At 45.6% G+C, this 16651-nt stretch overlaps 1 protein-coding gene across 6 annotated transcripts in view; it reads right to left on the bottom strand.

Annotated features, from left to right (window-relative positions):
• The window catches only part of SH3YL1 (SH3 and SYLF domain containing 1), a 47070-nt gene extending 31209 nt beyond the window's left edge, over positions 1–15861 (bottom strand). For 3 of the 6 annotated variants that reach the window (XM_044771849.2, XM_070512705.1, XM_014841624.3), the window contains exons 1-2: positions 15728–15861; positions 1503–1613 (exon numbers count right to left, since the gene is read on the bottom strand). In XM_044771849.2, the coding sequence (XP_044627784.1) occupies positions 1503–1613; position 15728 (112 nt within the window). In that variant the 5' untranslated portion in view covers positions 15729–15861. Of the gene's footprint in view, positions 1–1502; positions 1614–8238; positions 8501–14896; positions 14934–15727 lie in introns of those variants that run through there. The other 3 variants (XM_070512704.1, XM_044771845.2, XM_044771847.2) reach the window with 3 other exon arrangements.
• Between the last annotated feature and the right edge of the window lie 790 nt (positions 15862–16651).

Raw genomic sequence — 16651 nt, 5'->3', positions numbered from 1 at the left:
CTCACACCACCAAGAAGGCCTAAGAGTCAAGGCATTTTGTTTTAAAATGCCTTATAGATGTTCTCTTCTGTTACATGAGACATCACCTTCGTTTTAAAGTAAACATAAAGTCCTCTCCCTCCTCATCCCAAGGAAGGCTGCACGGAGGATGCGGTCTGTCCCTGACAGCTGCGGGGCCCTCTCTCTGTGACACACACCTGACACCCACAGGAGTGAGCCTTGACTCAGGCTATTGCGTGAACTGATGTTCATTTTCTGAGCTACACCCACTGAAAGGGAGTGGCAGGCAGAAGAAAGGCAAGACGGAACTTGGCTGTACAAAATCCATGAAAAATAATCCATACTCGGATGTTTTTAAGTTAGGAAACATGGTTTATCCACAAGTTGGGCGAGCCTGACACATACGTGGATGCTGACAGAGATCAAGAAACATCTTCCATCTCTGGCTTCAGAATACTCTACCGAAAATTCAGCTTTCCTAGGTGAATTTTCTTCCAGTGCTAAAGCAGTGCTTCTCAAATTTGCATGTGCATGCAACTCCCTGAGACCCCGTGTAAATGCAGGTTCTGACTGACGAGGCCTAAGCGGAGCCTGCGGTCCTGAACTTCTCACAAGCTCCTGGGTGACCACAGCTGCTGGTCCAGTCTGCACTTGGAATAGAAAGCTCCCATCTTAAGTGAGAGGAGTGGCTGAGCCACATAAGGATAATTATTATTAATATTATTATTATAAGAACAAATTAAAATTTTTTAAAACATGTAAAGGTCTGTTAACTTCAGGAAATCTGGCTTAAGAAATTAAACTGTTTCTTTAATGCAGGCTCAGTCAGCACTCTAGTCTGCAGCACTGCCCAAGCCAGCGTGCATGTGACTGTCCAGGAAACAGCCTACAGGTCCCCTGGCATGGTAAAGCACAGGCAGCAGTGCCAGAGGCTCAGCTCCAGACCAGGTCCCATGAGGTCAGTCTGGCTGCCAAGAGTCATAGGAGAAGCGTGTTAAAAATCTGCGCTCCTGGCCACACTGCCCAGGGTCTGATCCAGCAGGTTGGGGGGAGCTTAGGGATGTATTTTAATGACCCAGGGAACCCTGATGTGCAGATGTGTTGGGAATTACTGATCGGTGTCTTCTTAAACCACTATAAAATGTAAACGTTTCATCAAGAAAGGGAAAACACAAAGTTAAAGTTTATTTATGAGATTAGCTAGTGAGTTTGCAGGATAAGCTTGCAAGGTTCTCAGAAACTGAGGACAGGAGCAGGTGGGGCTGAGGAGAGCCGCAGTGGAGAGGGAGGCACAGTGTTTAGGGTCACAGCCCCCTCAAAGGGGAGGCGGCCAAGAGAGGCAGGAGGCCTCCAGGAGGCCAGCTGGGAAGACGGCCAGGAGGAAAGGCGGTCTGAGGGCCTGTGGCTCCAGGGGCTTGACGGCCTGAAGTCAACAAATGCAGAAAGAGACTCAGAAAACAAGACGAATTTAGAAATGAACAGCATGCATTTTATTTACCTACCAGGAATGATCTTATCAGGTCCATTTCTGGAAGTTATTTCTGTGAATTCTCTTAGGATTTTAGCAGCTTTTTTTGCTTCTGATTTCAAATTGGAAGGTATAGGGTTATTCACTGAAAGATTAAAAAGAAAAGATTTGATCAAAAAATCTACTAAGTTATAAGTTAGAAGCTTATTGTAATTTCATTTGTCTCATACAAAATTAAGCATTAATAAACTGAATCCTACCAAAGGAAATAAATTGGAATCCTCAATTATTGACTGTTTCATCTCTGTTTTCCTAATAAATTAAATTCACTCTGAGATTGGGAATCCCTAAACTCTCAAAATCCCAGACATCACAAAATCATGAGATTCTAAAGGATCTTGAACAAAATCTGGTCCAATCTCCTGTTAAAAAAGAGACTTCAGGCCTAAAATGGAGTCAGTAATGCTAAGCCCACACCAGCAAACAAGACAACACTAACAGCAGTGTCAGCCCCTCCCAGGAGTGGGACCTTCACCCGGTCCAGCTGGAGTTGCCTGGTCAGCTCCTGTGAGGCAACCAGCCTTCCCCCAAACAACCCACTCCCTGGCACAGCCTCTGAGCCCTCCTGCCCGAGAGGTCTCCCCTGAGGTCAGCTGCTCCCAGCTCCTTCCCGTTTAGCAGACAGGATGCTGCCCAACTCCCCGAATAAAGCAATCTCCAATTTACTTAGCAGGATTTTGGGTTTTCTTCACATTCCCAATTAAGCATCTGCTCCCTGTAACTCTTAATTCACCTCAATACCAATAAAAAACATTAAAATTTTAAGAATTAACAAAAGATGTATTTTACAACTGTCTATAATAAATAATATAAAATTTAATATATTTGTCTATTTTTTTCAAAAATGTTTGAACTATCTGTCTGGATTTTCCTTATTAGCAAAATTTTTGGAGACAGGAATGGACTGATTACTGCAAGTACCGAATACTTCATTTGTACTGCATTTTACGTTTCCAGTATTGCTTCGGTATTCATAAACTCATACAAGCGACTGTTGGTCATAACAGTGCTCACATAATCCAGGTCTGGCCTAGGTGGGGATGGATCACTCCCTCATCACAGGACCAGGAGTCAGAAGAACCAAAGAAACAAGGGGCTTCAATGTAAAATCTGCTGTTCGGACCATCAGATGTATTTCTCATTTCAAAGACAGTGTTTTCAGCACTGAAAGTTCCATCGGGATCTTTTCCATTCCTTCCATCCCTGGCCTCCTTATGTTTAGGTTGTTCTTTAAATCCCCGAGCATATTTTAAAAGGTGCTGTCATATCCTTGTCTGATAATCACATCATCTCTGTCCTTTCTGGGTCTGTTTTTGACTGACCCTTTTTCCTCTTTCTACCCATTTCTGGTAGAATGTGACCGTTGCTACTTGAGTGAATACTGCCACGTTGAGCGTCGTGATTTTGCTGTCTGCTTTAAACAGTGCTGAGCTGTGCTGGCAGGCAGTGAGTTACCCGAAGGTCAGTCCATCTTTCCAAGAGCTGCTGTTGGGTTTGCTTGGCGGGGTGTAAAGTGGTCTTCAGGGCGAGGTGGCCCTGCAATCAAGGTCTGACTCCTCGGGCTCTCTCCCAAATGTGCTCTCATTACTGAGCTTTCTCCCAGCCTCGAGAAAGCTCTGAGAATTGCTCACCTCGCGGCTTCTTGGTGGTTGTTCTTAGCCCTGCCTTGAGAGTTCAGCCCACACACACAACGCTCGGTATTCAGCCAAGGCTCAAGGGTCCTTTGCAGATTTCCAGAGCTCTTTCTCTCTTTAACTCCCTCTGCTCTGGAAATCCGCTCTGCAAATTCTGGATGCTCAGCCTCTCAGCTCCATCTGTCTCTTCCATTCAGCAGGAACACATGCTCCAGCACCCCCTCCATGGGCTGTAGCTCAGAAAGTGCCCCGGGCAGGACACGGGCAGCCATAGAGTTCAGTCCACTTTCCCTCCTCTCTGGGGTCTCAGACCTGCTGAGGGTCTGGCGAGGCTGTGCGGACACAGGCTTGCTCTGGAGGGCAGAAGCCTTAAAGGTCAGATCGTACATATTTCAGGCTTTGCAGATCAAGAGGCAAAGTTGAGTTCTCCAATTAAAAGACACCAAGGAGCTGGATGGATTGAAAAAACAAGACCCACCAATATGCTGCCTCCAGGAAACACATCTCAACTCTAAAGAGAAACATAGGCTCAGAGTGAAGGGATAGAAGACAATATTCCAAGCTAATGGCAAACAAAAGAAAGTAGGTGTTGCCATACTTATATCAGAGAAAGCAGACTTCAAGATAAAAAAAGCAAGAGAGGCAGTATATAATGATAAAAGAGACATTCCACCAATAGGATGTAACACTTATTACCATATACGGATCTAACAACACAGGGACACCAAAGTTCATAAGGCAACTATTAACAGACCTAAAGGGAAAAATTAACAGCAACACAATAATAGCAGGGAACCTCAACACCCCACTTACATAAAGGCAGATCATTCAGACAGAAAGTCAACAAGGAAATACTTGATTTAAATGAAATACTTGATCAGATGGGCATAAAAGATAACATATATATATAAAGCATTCCATCCAAAAACAGCAGAATACACATTCTTCTCAAGTGCACGGGGATCATTCTCAAAGATTGACAATATGCTGGGAAACAAGGCAAGCTTAAATAAATTTAAGAAGACTGAAATCATCTCAACCATCTTTTCTAACCACAGTGCTATGAAACTAGAAATCAACCACAGTGCTATGAAACTAGAAATCAACTACAAGAAAAAATCTGGGAAAGTTAGACTAAACAACATGCTACTGAACAACCAATGGATCAATGAAGAAATCAAAGGGGAAATTAAAAAATACCCAGAGATAAATGAAAACGAAAATATGACATACCAACTCTTATGGGATGCAGCAAAAGTGGTCAGAAGAGGGAAATTCATAGCAATACAGACCCACTACAACAGACAAGAAAAACCTCAAATAAGTAGTCCTAAACTGTACCTAACAGAACAAGAAAAGGAAGAACAAACAAAGCCCAAAGTCAGAAGAAGGAGGGAAGTAATAAAAATCAGAGCAGAAATATATGAAATAGGAACTAAAATCCTTCCTACTGAGAAAGGATTAAGGAAACTAAGAGATGGTTCTTTGAGAAGATAAACCAAATTGACAAACCCTTAGCCAGACTCACTAAGAAAAAAAGAGAGAAGGCTCAAATAAACAAAATTAGAAATCAAAGAGGAGAAATTACAATGGATATCACAGAAATACAAAGGATTATAACAGAATATGATGAACAACTATAAGCCCACAAATTGGATAACCTAGAAGAAATGGATAAATTCTTAGGCTCATATAACCTTGCTAAACTGAATCAAGAAGAAATTGAAAATCTGAATAGACCCATAACAAGTAAATAGATTGAAATAGTAATCAAAACATCCCAAAAAACAAAAGTCCAGGACCAGATGTTTTCTCTGGAGAATTCCACCAAACTTTCAAAGAAGATTTAACGTGTATCATTCTCAAACTTTTCCAAAAAATTCAAGAAGATGGAACACTTCCTAACTCATTCTATGAGAACAACATTACCCTAACACTAAAGCCAGACAAGGACAACAGAAAGAAGGAAAATTATAGGCCAATATCACTGATGAACAGAGATGCAAAAATCTTCAACAAAATATTGGCAAATTGAATACAGCAATACATTAAAAAGATCATACACCATGATCAAGCAGGACTTATACCAGGGATGCAGAGATGGTTCAACATCTGCAAATCAATCAATGTGACACACCCCATTAACAAAATGAGGAAGAAAAACAACATGATAATCTCAATATCATCTCACATGATCATTTCACAGAGAAAGCATCTGACAGGATCCGACATCCAACTATGATAAAAACTCTCAATGACATGGATAAAGAAGGAAAGTACCTCAACATAACAAATGCCATATATGACAAACCCACAGCTAACATTATGCTCTATGGAGAAAACTGAAAGCCATCCCTCTGAGAACAGGAATGAGACAAGGGTGCCCGCTCTCATCACTCTTATTCAACATAGTACTGGAGGTTTTGGCCAAAGCAATTAGGCAAGAAAAAGAAATAAAAGGAATCCAAAGTGGAAAGGAAGAAGTGAAACTCTCACTGTTTGCAGATGACACGATTCTATATATTGAAAACCCTAAAGAATCCATCAGAAAACTATTAGAAATAATCAACAACTACAGCAAAGTGGCAGGGTACAAAATCAACTTGTAAAAATCAGTTGCATTTCTATACTCTAATAACGAACTAGCAGAAAGAGAAGTTAAGAATACAACCTCATTTATAATCACAACAAAAAGAATAAAATATCTAGAGATAAACTTAACTAAAGAGGTGAAAGACCTATGCACTGAAAACTATAAGACATTATTGAAAGAAACTGAAGAAGATATAAAGAAATAGAAAGATATTCCATGCTCATAGATTGGAAGAATGAAGACAGTTAAAATTTCCATATTACCTAAAGCAATCTACAGATTCAATGAAGTCCCAATCAGAATCTCAATGATGTTCTTCACAGAAATAGAACAAAGTATCCTTAAATTATACGGAACAACAAAGAACCTTGAATAGCCAAAGCAATCCTGAGAAAAAAGAACAAAGCTGAAGGCATCACAATCCCTGACTTCAAAATATACTACAAAGTTATAGTAATCAAAACAGCGTGGTACTGGTACAAAAACAGACACACAGATCAAAGGAACAGAATAAAGGGCCCAGAAATGAAACAACACATCTATGGACAGTTAATCTTTAACAAAGGAGCCAAGAACATACAATGGAGAAGGATAGTCTCTTCAATGAATGGTGTTGGGAAAACTGGACGGCAACATTTCAAAGAATGAAAGTAGACCATTATCTTACACCACACACAAAAATTCACTCAAAATGATTAAAGACTTCAATGTATGACCTGAAATCATTTTGTAGAAGAAAATATAGGCAGTATACTCCTTGACATTGGTCTTAGCAGCATCTTTTAAAATATCATGTCTACTCAGGCAAGGGAAACAATAGAAAAAATAAACAAATGGCACTACATCAGATTAAACAGCTTCTGCAAGGCAATGGAAACCAGGAATAAAACGAAAAGACAACCCACAAACTGGAAGAAAATATTTGCAAATCGTACATCTGACAAGGGGTTAAATTTGAAAATACAAGAACTCATACAACTCAACAACAAAAAATCAAACCACCTGATCAAAAAATGGGCAGAGGATATGAACAGACATTTTTCCAAAGATACACAGATGGCCAATAAACACATGAAACGATGTTCGACATCACTAATCATTAGGGAAATGCAAATCAAGACTACAATGAGATATCACCTTATACCCGTCAGAATGGCTATAACCACCAAGACAAAAAACAACAAATGTTGGAGATGATGTGGAGAAAAGGGAATACTCATACACTGCTGGTGGGAGTGCAAACTGGTGCAGCCACTATGGAAAACAGTATGGAGAGTCCTCAAAAAGTTAGGAATAGAAATACCACATGACCCAGCTATTCCACTACTGGGTATTTACCCAAAGAACATGAAAACACTAGGTCAAAAAGATATTTGTACCCCTATGTTCACTGCAGCATTATTCACAATAGCCAAGACTTGGAAACAACCTAAGTTGAATGGATGGATGGATGAATCAATGGATGAATGGATGAATCAATGGATGAATGGATAAAGAAGATGTGGTACATGTATATAATAGAACACTATTCACCCATAAAAAAGATGAAATCTTGCCATTTGTGACAACATGGCTGGACCTTTAGGGTATTATGCTGAGTGAAATAAATCAGACAGAGAAAGTCAAATACTGTATGATTTCATGTGTAAGTGGAAGATAGAAACAACAACAAACAGACACATAGAGACAGAGATTGGACTGGTAGTTACCAGAGGGGAAGGGCAGAGGGAAGCGGGTGAAAGGGGCAATAAGGCACGTGTGTGTGCCGATGGATGGTAACTAGTGGTCGGGTGGGGAACATGATGCAGTCTCCACAGAAATTGCAATATAATAATGTATACCTGAAACTTCTATAATGCCTTATACCAATGCTACCTCAACTAAAGAAAAAGACTTCCATTAAAAATTACGTCAATTTACTAGTAGCCTTTAAAATTTTCCTATTACTAATGCTTTGATTATACAGTTTAGAGTTAGAGGGTCCTAGAAAAAATATAAACTAGTAAAATTCCAAGTGAATATATTTATATAGACATTTCAGCCTTTAAAGTACATTTTAAGGAGGTAGCTTTTAGTCGTGACTTGACGTAACATACTGATAGACATATAATTTGTTTGGTATTCCACAGTGATCAAGAAAAAATATATATGGTAAGGCATTTCCACTTTTCAAAACTTCTAATACAGTATGGATGTAACTGATATATTTTGAAAACCGTGATTGGTGAGCACATTCTCAGACGGAAGCTTGCTTCCTTTCCATTTTCAGGCTAAAAAGGAGAGGTGGTGCTGAGCTGGTGTCAATCAGCAATGCAAGTTGGCACTTAGCTAGAAAACTGACTAACGTGAATTTATCTGTTTATAACGCACACACATTGCCTGTAATTCACATTATGACTAGATAAGGTATTTGTTTTCTTAATTTTCGTTGGTATCTAAGAGGAGGCAATATAACCTGAATTTTGGTCGAAAGATTAAATTACCAGTTGCGTGGCTGGGATAGCTCACTGCCCACCCATACGTGTGCCTCCTGCGCCACAGTGCAGTGCTGTCCCTGGGAGGCAGCTGCCCGGAGACGATGACGTGTGTCACTTTTAGGCAAGACAGTAAGCAGCAGTGTTTCCCCACCATCCCTTTCCCATTGCTGGCTGGCTGAGACGTCTCTGGTGCTCAGCCACAGAGCGACAGACGCAGGGCCCTGGATCTCCACAGGGGAACGGGGCTCCCTGCCCGGAGCGCCCACACTGAGCTATCACACGGCGGAGAACCAATTCCTATGGCGCTAAGTGACAGATTGAGGGGCTTGCTACTGCAGCTAACATGACCCTAATTACCACACTTAAAAAATTATTTCTGACCTCTTCACAGTATTGCTGAAGAAGGAAGACAAAAGAGAAGTATTTGTAATTTTCATTTTCTAACTCAGGACTAGATTTGATTTGTTTTATATACATTCTAACCACTTGATTAGAGAAATGGAAAAATAGGTAAAAACATTTGCCTACCATATGTTAATATTTTTCTCTCTTTGATTACATAGTATTCATAATACACTATTTGCAAGTCCTTCTAAAAAAAGCAAAGCAGTAATTTTGCCTTTTCATTAAATGTTAAAATGAATAAAAAGATACATCTTTGCTATACCACGTACTCCTATTATGCACACCTTAAAACAACTTCATCTCACAGGACCCTATCCTCTGCTTTCCTCATTGTGTTCCTAGTTACACTGTCTCCTCTGGCTATGAGCCTTCCTGTTCACCTAGAGCAGGTGTTGCAGTTTGGGTCCAAACAGCAGGCGGGATGCATGCGGCAGGTTAAGGACGGGAAGTTCACCATGAGAACCACCCCGAGGTGGGGAGGGAGTCCCCAGGAAGGACAGGTTGGGGAGAGATGCCGGCCTCCCTGGAGGTGTGGTCCAGCCCACGCATGGTGGAGGGCCACGCTGCACCAGGCTGGGCCTGGTCAGGACTTGCTGGGCCAGCAGGGCCACCCTCTGGGATGCAGATGGTCAGCAGCTGGCGGCATGGGCCTGCCATGGGAGCCGGGGTGCTGGTAGGGACAGGGGTCCTCAGGGCTGTGGGGGCTCTGGTTTCTGAGCGGAGGGGGCTGTGGCCCAGTCCTCCAGGCTGCAGCGGGGCCTTTCCTGGTCTGTGGCCGGGTGGGCTCCACAAATGTCCTCTCCCCACGTCGCTGACCACTGCCCGTCCCTCTGGCAAAGTCCCTCTAGCACCCTCCACTGAGGGAGCTTCACCCAGTGCCAGGTTTAAAGGAGTGATTCTTTAGAGAACGCTGTTGTTGGTCCCAGGGTGCATGCTGAGGGAGCTGGGAGGCAGGACTGATAAGGGCTACCTGGGAGTGGGCAAACTGTGGCGTGGGCCAAACTCAGCCACCACCTGTTCTCCTAGGGCCTGTGACGTAAGAACCGTTGGTAGTTTTTAATAGCTGAAAAATTTAAATCCAAAGAAACAGCATACTTTGCGTGAAAACACATTTTTGAAGATGAAATGAGTAAAGTCACGTCACAGACCAGTACTAACTGCTCCACGTTTGCAATCTGTTTTGACGACAAAGTCACTGACTTTGAACCTCAAGTAGCAAAACGTTCTCCCACAAAGAGAATCGCCTTCTTCTCATCAGTAGACTCGTATTACGAAAACATTCTCAAGTATTGCTATATTTCAGTTTTCATCAATAAAACAATCTGTGGAAGTTTGTTTCCTCTCTAGTTGTCTAACTGTTTATACGTCCCCAACTTTGCCTCTTGGTCTGCAAAGCTTGAAATACGTACGATCTGACCTTTAATGAAAAAACTGCTAGCCTCTGGACTCTTGAAATACGACGCATTCATCAAGATCAACTTTAAATGGTGCTTCTTAAACTTGAAACCAATTTTACGCGAAACCATTCTGCATAGCCTTGAGTAACTGAACTCGTACAGGCTGACCTCCACTGGTGTCCCCGTCTCCTGTTGGGTGAGGGGCTGTCCCTTCCTCTGGCAGCTGAGACCACACAAGACAGTCAACAAATCTGCCCCAAATCCGGTTCAGGTAGTCCAGGAGGGCCAGCCGCGTGAAGTGTTCACTCCACCTGCCTCCAGGAAGAGCAAAACAGCTGACCTACCTTCCTTCCCAGCCTCTTTCTCAGACAGGTCCCCTTGTCTTCCCCAAGGCTCCACCCTTCTCTATTTACACTCAAACCTTGGGTCTGTGTCTTTAAGCACCATTTATATCTGATAATTCTCCAAGTCTTATCTATTCTTTGGACCTAAATTCCCAACTCACGATATCAATTACCTGCTTGACCTAGGCATCCAGTATCAACGAAATATCTCAAACAAAACACATTTAAACACAGCTTGTGGCGCTCCGCCTCCTCCCCCACCTGTCCTCAACCTTCCTCTGCAGGTCAGTTTCATCGCCTGGGAGCTCACACTCAAATCCTGGGCCAACTGTGACCTCTATTTCTCTTATGCCCTGCGCCAATCCATCAGCACACCCTACTGGAACATAAACCTTCAACATATACTCAGAATCTGATTACATCTCTCCTTCTCCCCTGCCACCTGCCTGGGCCAAAGAATTATCAGTTCTCAGGGTGTCTATTCAACTGCCTCCTCACCAGCTTCTCTGCTCGCAGTCTTGAACTCCTACGGGCATTTCTCCAAAGAAGTGCTCCGTCTAAGTAATATCGCAGATACTATTACTCCATTGCTTACATCCTTCAAAATTTTCCCATATTTAGTCTGACCATGGCCTATATCACTACTCTGTCAATTAATTATATCTGTCTATCTATCTATATATCCATCCTATCTATCATATCCATCTATCCCATCTATTTATCTGTCTATCTGATCTTCCTTGCATGGCTCCTTCACTAGATGGAAGTGCCATGGCGGTAAGCACATTGACTATTTTATTAACTGTAATATCTCCAACACATGCTGTACTGACATATAACATGTGCCTAATAAATATTTGTTAAATGAAGGAAGTATTTGTGTGGCTTTGGGGAATTGAAGGTCTAATCCCTGTGAGGACTAGAAAAGGATCATTTACACAGAAAAGCCAATAGATCTTGAAGAGAATGCGCTGCGTAATCCAGTTTCCCTTCCTCTCAGACCCTGTAATGCTTCCCAGACCTCGGGAGGGAGGAGGGTCGGAAGGAAGCGAGGCACAAGTGGATGGGACAGTGCCCCAAAAGGTCCTTTCCAGGTCCTCCCAGGAAAGGGAGGACAAAAAAATCCCTACAGAGATCTGAGTGCCATGAGGCCAGCAGCAGAGCGCTCCAGAAGCCTCCTGCATCCCTAGCGCCAAGCGGCTCACCCCACAGTCTCCTTCAGCCCAGGGACTCAGAAGGAAACTGCCCTGTAGTCCCATCAGAGAGCTGGACTCTAGCACCTCGTGAACGCAGCAAGGATCCACTTAGTAGCGTCTTCAGGGTTAACGACAACTAAAGACCCAAAGCAAGTCTGAGAGGCAGTGACAGCACAGACCGCCCCCCAACAGGATGCCTCCAGGGAGAAAGGGGAGACCCACAATTGACGGAAACGGGGGCTCATAACAGAATTCTTATATTTCGGGCACTCAGGTTTGTAACTTGAGACTCATACGTCTGTCTTCTCTTCCTTTCTTCGTACGCTCCTTTCTCCACCGCTGACCGCAGCGCTCACGGCCAGCAGCTGCACTTTTGCTAGTCTCTGCGCCTGCAGTGCCTGTTCCTCTCACTACATCCTCCTGAGCTGAATCAGTACACCGCAATGGAAATTTGCTCCTTCTGCTGCTGGACATCTGTGTCTTTTACTTCAGAATCAGCAGTTTGTCTGTTTCAACCGATGCTGCATCCGGAGTGGGGCAGGTGACCCAAATCTGCAAAATTAGAACTAATCTCCTCATGCCACAGTGGAACTTCGTAACCAAAGTCGATCCACAGTCAGCATCCAATCAGGGGGTGGTGTGGGAGCTGCCAACACTACCTCTTCCTCAGGCACTTCTGTTTGGACGTGGAGAGCCTGAGAGCAAAGCCACGCAGAGGAGCACTTGACAGGGCTGGAGCAAGAACTTGGCCCTGCTGGAGCCGGGGCAGGGCCATAACTGAAGCCACAAGGAGCTCTGGACTGTTCAGTCACATGGACCAGTAAAATCCCTTTCTGCTAAAGCCAGATCAGATTTTCTGACACGTGCAAGCAAAGCATAGTAAATAATACATAAATCTTACCCCTGAAAGACTTTCTACTTTGAACTTTATCAACCCAGAGAATTAAGCCAGTCAAATAAGCAAATTCCACAGCTGAGAGCCGCTACTGCAAACATCCTGCGGTAGGGAGGTCACAGCCCCTTCTGTAAACACAGGAAGGAAAGCTACGGGCGGTGGGAGCTGAGATGCAGCCTAGGATGCCTGCAGACCACAGGGCCCCGGTCACTGAGCCAGAGTTCTGTGCAGACAGTCCTGTGTCTCTGTAGACTGGGCACCGACGAGGCTGGCCACGCCCGCAACGCCTCTGTGTTCACCTGAGCTGCAGAGGATCCTGGCTAATTTGTTTCCACAGTATAGATTCTATTAAACATCTGATAAAATCATATTGCCTGGTCACAGCTATATACAGTGAATTTCTCTGTCAGAGCCACAAATAATAACAACAATTTAGACAAACTCTTCAACTCCTGTCCTCAGCATCCAGTCATGGCTCACCCACTTCCCCCTGCCACACCACAAGGTACAGAGAGCACAGTCTGATCAGAATGCTGACATCATTATGCTGCTGAGGTTATGAAGATACAGGTCATTCCTAAGGAAGCCTCTTAAATTTTAAATCTTGGTTAGCAGCCCAACATTCACAGAAGTCTTAAGGCTCTCGAATTCCAAGGCAGAGCAAATTCTCTGTAAATATTTGAGTTTCCTCCTAAGAAGAGGACAGCTGCCAAACCTCAAGCTAAGAAACCTAGATGTACGATTTTTCTTTAAAAAGGAATTAAAATATTTGAAAATTTCCATACCAAGACAGTTTAAACACATAAGAAAAGTTTATAAAATACTGGGAAAATCTTTGGAAACCTCAGAAGTTTGAAATGAACTTAAGATGTGCAAATAATTTACATATTGATCATAGGGCAGTTAACTCCTGTTGGGGTCACGGGAGGCAAAGGGCGAGTTAACAGCCCCCTCGGAGTGGACACTGGCTGGTTTCCAGTGCAGCCTGCCCCCAGGGTCTGCCCAGAACTTCAGGACCAGAGTTCAGAGTTGCCCAACTTTCCTTCCATCAACAGCATTCACTGTTTTCCTCAACGGACTCTTGATTATAAGAGGCACACACACAAGAAAAGTTTACGAGTTTAGAAACCGTCTTCCAAATTTCCATTAGTTAGATATTAATCAAATTATTCGGCTTTATAATTTACCTTAAATAGAAGTTAGTTCGCTAAATTGATAAAATCCCAACCAAAATCAAGGGAACTAGAATGCTGCCAAGGAGATATTTAAGATAAATTGATTCAATCTTAGCCAAGATAAAAGAAACTTTATATATTTAAGTAATCTTTAAAAAGGCTCCGAAGTCCTGCCTTTGGCTCAGAACTTCCTTAGAGCCTGATGGTCCAACAACACCACCTGACAGCCACGGCCACTGTTTCTTAAACCGTGTCTCCTCTTTCTGGGGCTGTGGCTTAACTACTTCCTTTGACCTAAGGAGACAAAGCTGTTCAGTTCTAGAAACGTGACTGCTGTCTCCGGTCAGATCATTAACCTTCCTTGCCCAAACTTTACACCGCACTGCCATTTGAACCTCAAATGCTAGTGTGGCCTGCATGGCCTTTCTCGTTGCTCCCCTGCCCCCAGGCTGCAGAGAGCAGGGAGCGAGAAGCTTCACCTCCAGCACAAGACCCTTGATTTATAATCACTACCTTTTCTCAAACCCAAGGATCCTGGCTCAGAGGACCACACGGTCCACTCTAGTCTCATCATTTGGTGCAAAAAAATTGACTCTTCCCAAGAAATGAAAGACTGAGTGTGACAGCTCTTAAATCGCACGGGAGCATGTCTTATTACAACGCATTTGCAGACAGGGCACTGTGTGGACGGACTTCTGTGACCACTGGCTGGGCCAGCAACAGAGAAGGCCACAGCTCCCCCTGACCTGCATCAACTCGCTTTTCTTCTGAAACACCACATCCTTATTTCTAGACAGTGAGAAATCTCCTGAAAATAAAAATGTCCTAAGTGGAATAAAAGTATCCAATTGCTCTTGATGAGCAAAGATTTCTTTTAAATTATTTTTTTAATCTTACAAAAGATGAGGGATAATATTTACACAGTTTACAGAAATTTCGTTTAAATAAACCAGTAGTAAACCAAATAACCAATCCTCTTTAATTGAAACATGATAAACATGATGGAAGTTATAACTTATTCTAATTATTTTAACCTCCAACACAGTAATTTGTAAACACCCCCCCCCAGTAGGCCACAGCACAGGTGTTCCACACAAACGGGTGGCCAGCACCTCGCAGACCTGCTGTTTCTCTTAAGCACCTGTGTGCAGATTTCTGACTTAACCCATTATTAATTCAGGCCTCTCCCACATCCCAGGGAAAACACCCCTGAGACAAGAATGCAGGGCATGCATGTCCTAGGCCTGAAAACCTTCTCTCCTGCTGGTAGACATTCTGGGCCCATCAGACTCCCGGCTCCCTCTGGGCGGGGTTCCGTGTCTGTGTCATTCTTTTGACTCAGCCTTAGCAGGAGAGTGGCGACAGGGAAACGTCTGCGGAAAAGAACTGAACATAAGAGCGGGGTAAATCCTATTTCATTACGGTTGTCTCCCCATTCTGAGCAGCTTCTCGCCGCTTTAAATAAGGAAAGCCTGCACAGCAGGCTGTCCACGGGGTCCAGCGCCCCCTGCGCGTCCCTCTCAGCGACCTCTTCACCCCAATTGGCCCCCAAACTTCTGCCTGACCAGGCAGGGCCAGGTGAGCGCGGGGGGCCTGGCACTTTCACTTCGGGGGCCCCCCAGCGTGCACGTCCCCGCCCTGTAGCAATGGCCTCTGACTCAGTGAGTCACGACTTGCCAAACCCACACCGTCGAGGCACAGCTCTCGAAACGCCTTTACCGAAACAAATTGGGACAAAAAGGATAGTAAGCAAAATGTGGCTTTTAAAATATTAGATATCTACAAATCTCATAAGATTAATCACAATCGTTAAAATTAAAAACTTAGGAAGAGCTTTTCTGAGAACTGGAACAGCAGACTTGAAACAAAACCGCTGTAGTGGAGAATCCAGGCAAGTGGCTCATCTCCACTCGGACAGCGCGCGGGTCACAGTTAAAGAGACGCGGTCACAGCCAACAGACGCGCAGTCCCAGAATCCCCGAAGCCCCGGCGTGTCCCGCGCCCTCTTCCCCAACGATCAACCCTCCAGACTCTCCGAGGGGAGGGGTCGCGTCCACGCGGACTCGGCGCCGACCGTACTCACTCGCGGCCGAGCGGGTCCGCAGGCGCCCCGCGAGCGCGGACGCCGACCAGGAAGAGGAGAGCGCGCCGCTCGCCACGCCTCCGGGGGAAGGCCGCGGGCGCGCACCTGGCGCAGGTGAGGGGCGGGCCAGCGCCGGCCAGCGCGCGCGTTCGCAGGACCGAAACAGCCGGGTTCGGCAGCGGCGGGGATGACCCGGCTCGGCCCCCGCCCACGGCGGCTTCCAGAGCGCCCCACCTTTCAGAGCGGGGGCGACCCCGGCCAACGGCCACGCCGCGGGGCGGACGGTGGCGCGCGGGGGTTCCGCCCAGGCACCGGGGGCGGGATGGGGTCTCGGGGACCCCGCCCCGGGCCGACCCGCTCGGCCACCACTGCGGGGCTCACGTGCGAGCCGCGCGGCCCCTAGTGCGGGGACGTCGACCTGAACCCCAGGAAAGCATGGCCGGGCCGGCCCCGCGCACTCCGCGGACCCCCTGGACCTGCCCCGGCCCCGTCGCTCTGGTGCCCGCCTGTAGCTCCCACCCCCACCCCCACGACCCCTACCCCCCTTCCCACGCCACACCCAGGGCTTCGGCCTGGGGCTGGCGCCCTACCCCGCCCTCAGGCGCTCACCTTGCGGAGCCACCTGAGCTGAGTCCGCCCCCCGCCCTCCGCCCTGCAGGTGATTTCCAGCTCTGCCCCCAACGTCCTCCCCCACAGCCCGCCTCCTGCCCTGCTGGTGACTCCCGGCCCCGCCCCCACAGCCCTTCTCCTCACAACCCCACAGCCACGCTCGCCGGCCCTCCAGGAGACTCTCGGCCCCGCCCCCACTGTCTCCCCCTATGGCCCGCCTCCTGCCCTGCAGGTGACTCCCTGCCCTGCCCCTACAGCCCCCCTACCGCCTGCCTCCAGTCCTGCAGGTGACTCCCGGCCCCGCCCGCATTGCCC

Source organism: Equus asinus, chromosome 6 (genome assembly GCF_041296235.1).
Source record: "Equus asinus isolate D_3611 breed Donkey chromosome 6, EquAss-T2T_v2, whole genome shotgun sequence".
NCBI classification, from domain to species: Eukaryota; Metazoa; Chordata; class Mammalia; order Perissodactyla; family Equidae; genus Equus; species Equus asinus.
The sequence above is the reverse complement of the archived record's forward strand: the minus strand, read 5'-3'. Positions and strand labels throughout refer to the sequence as shown.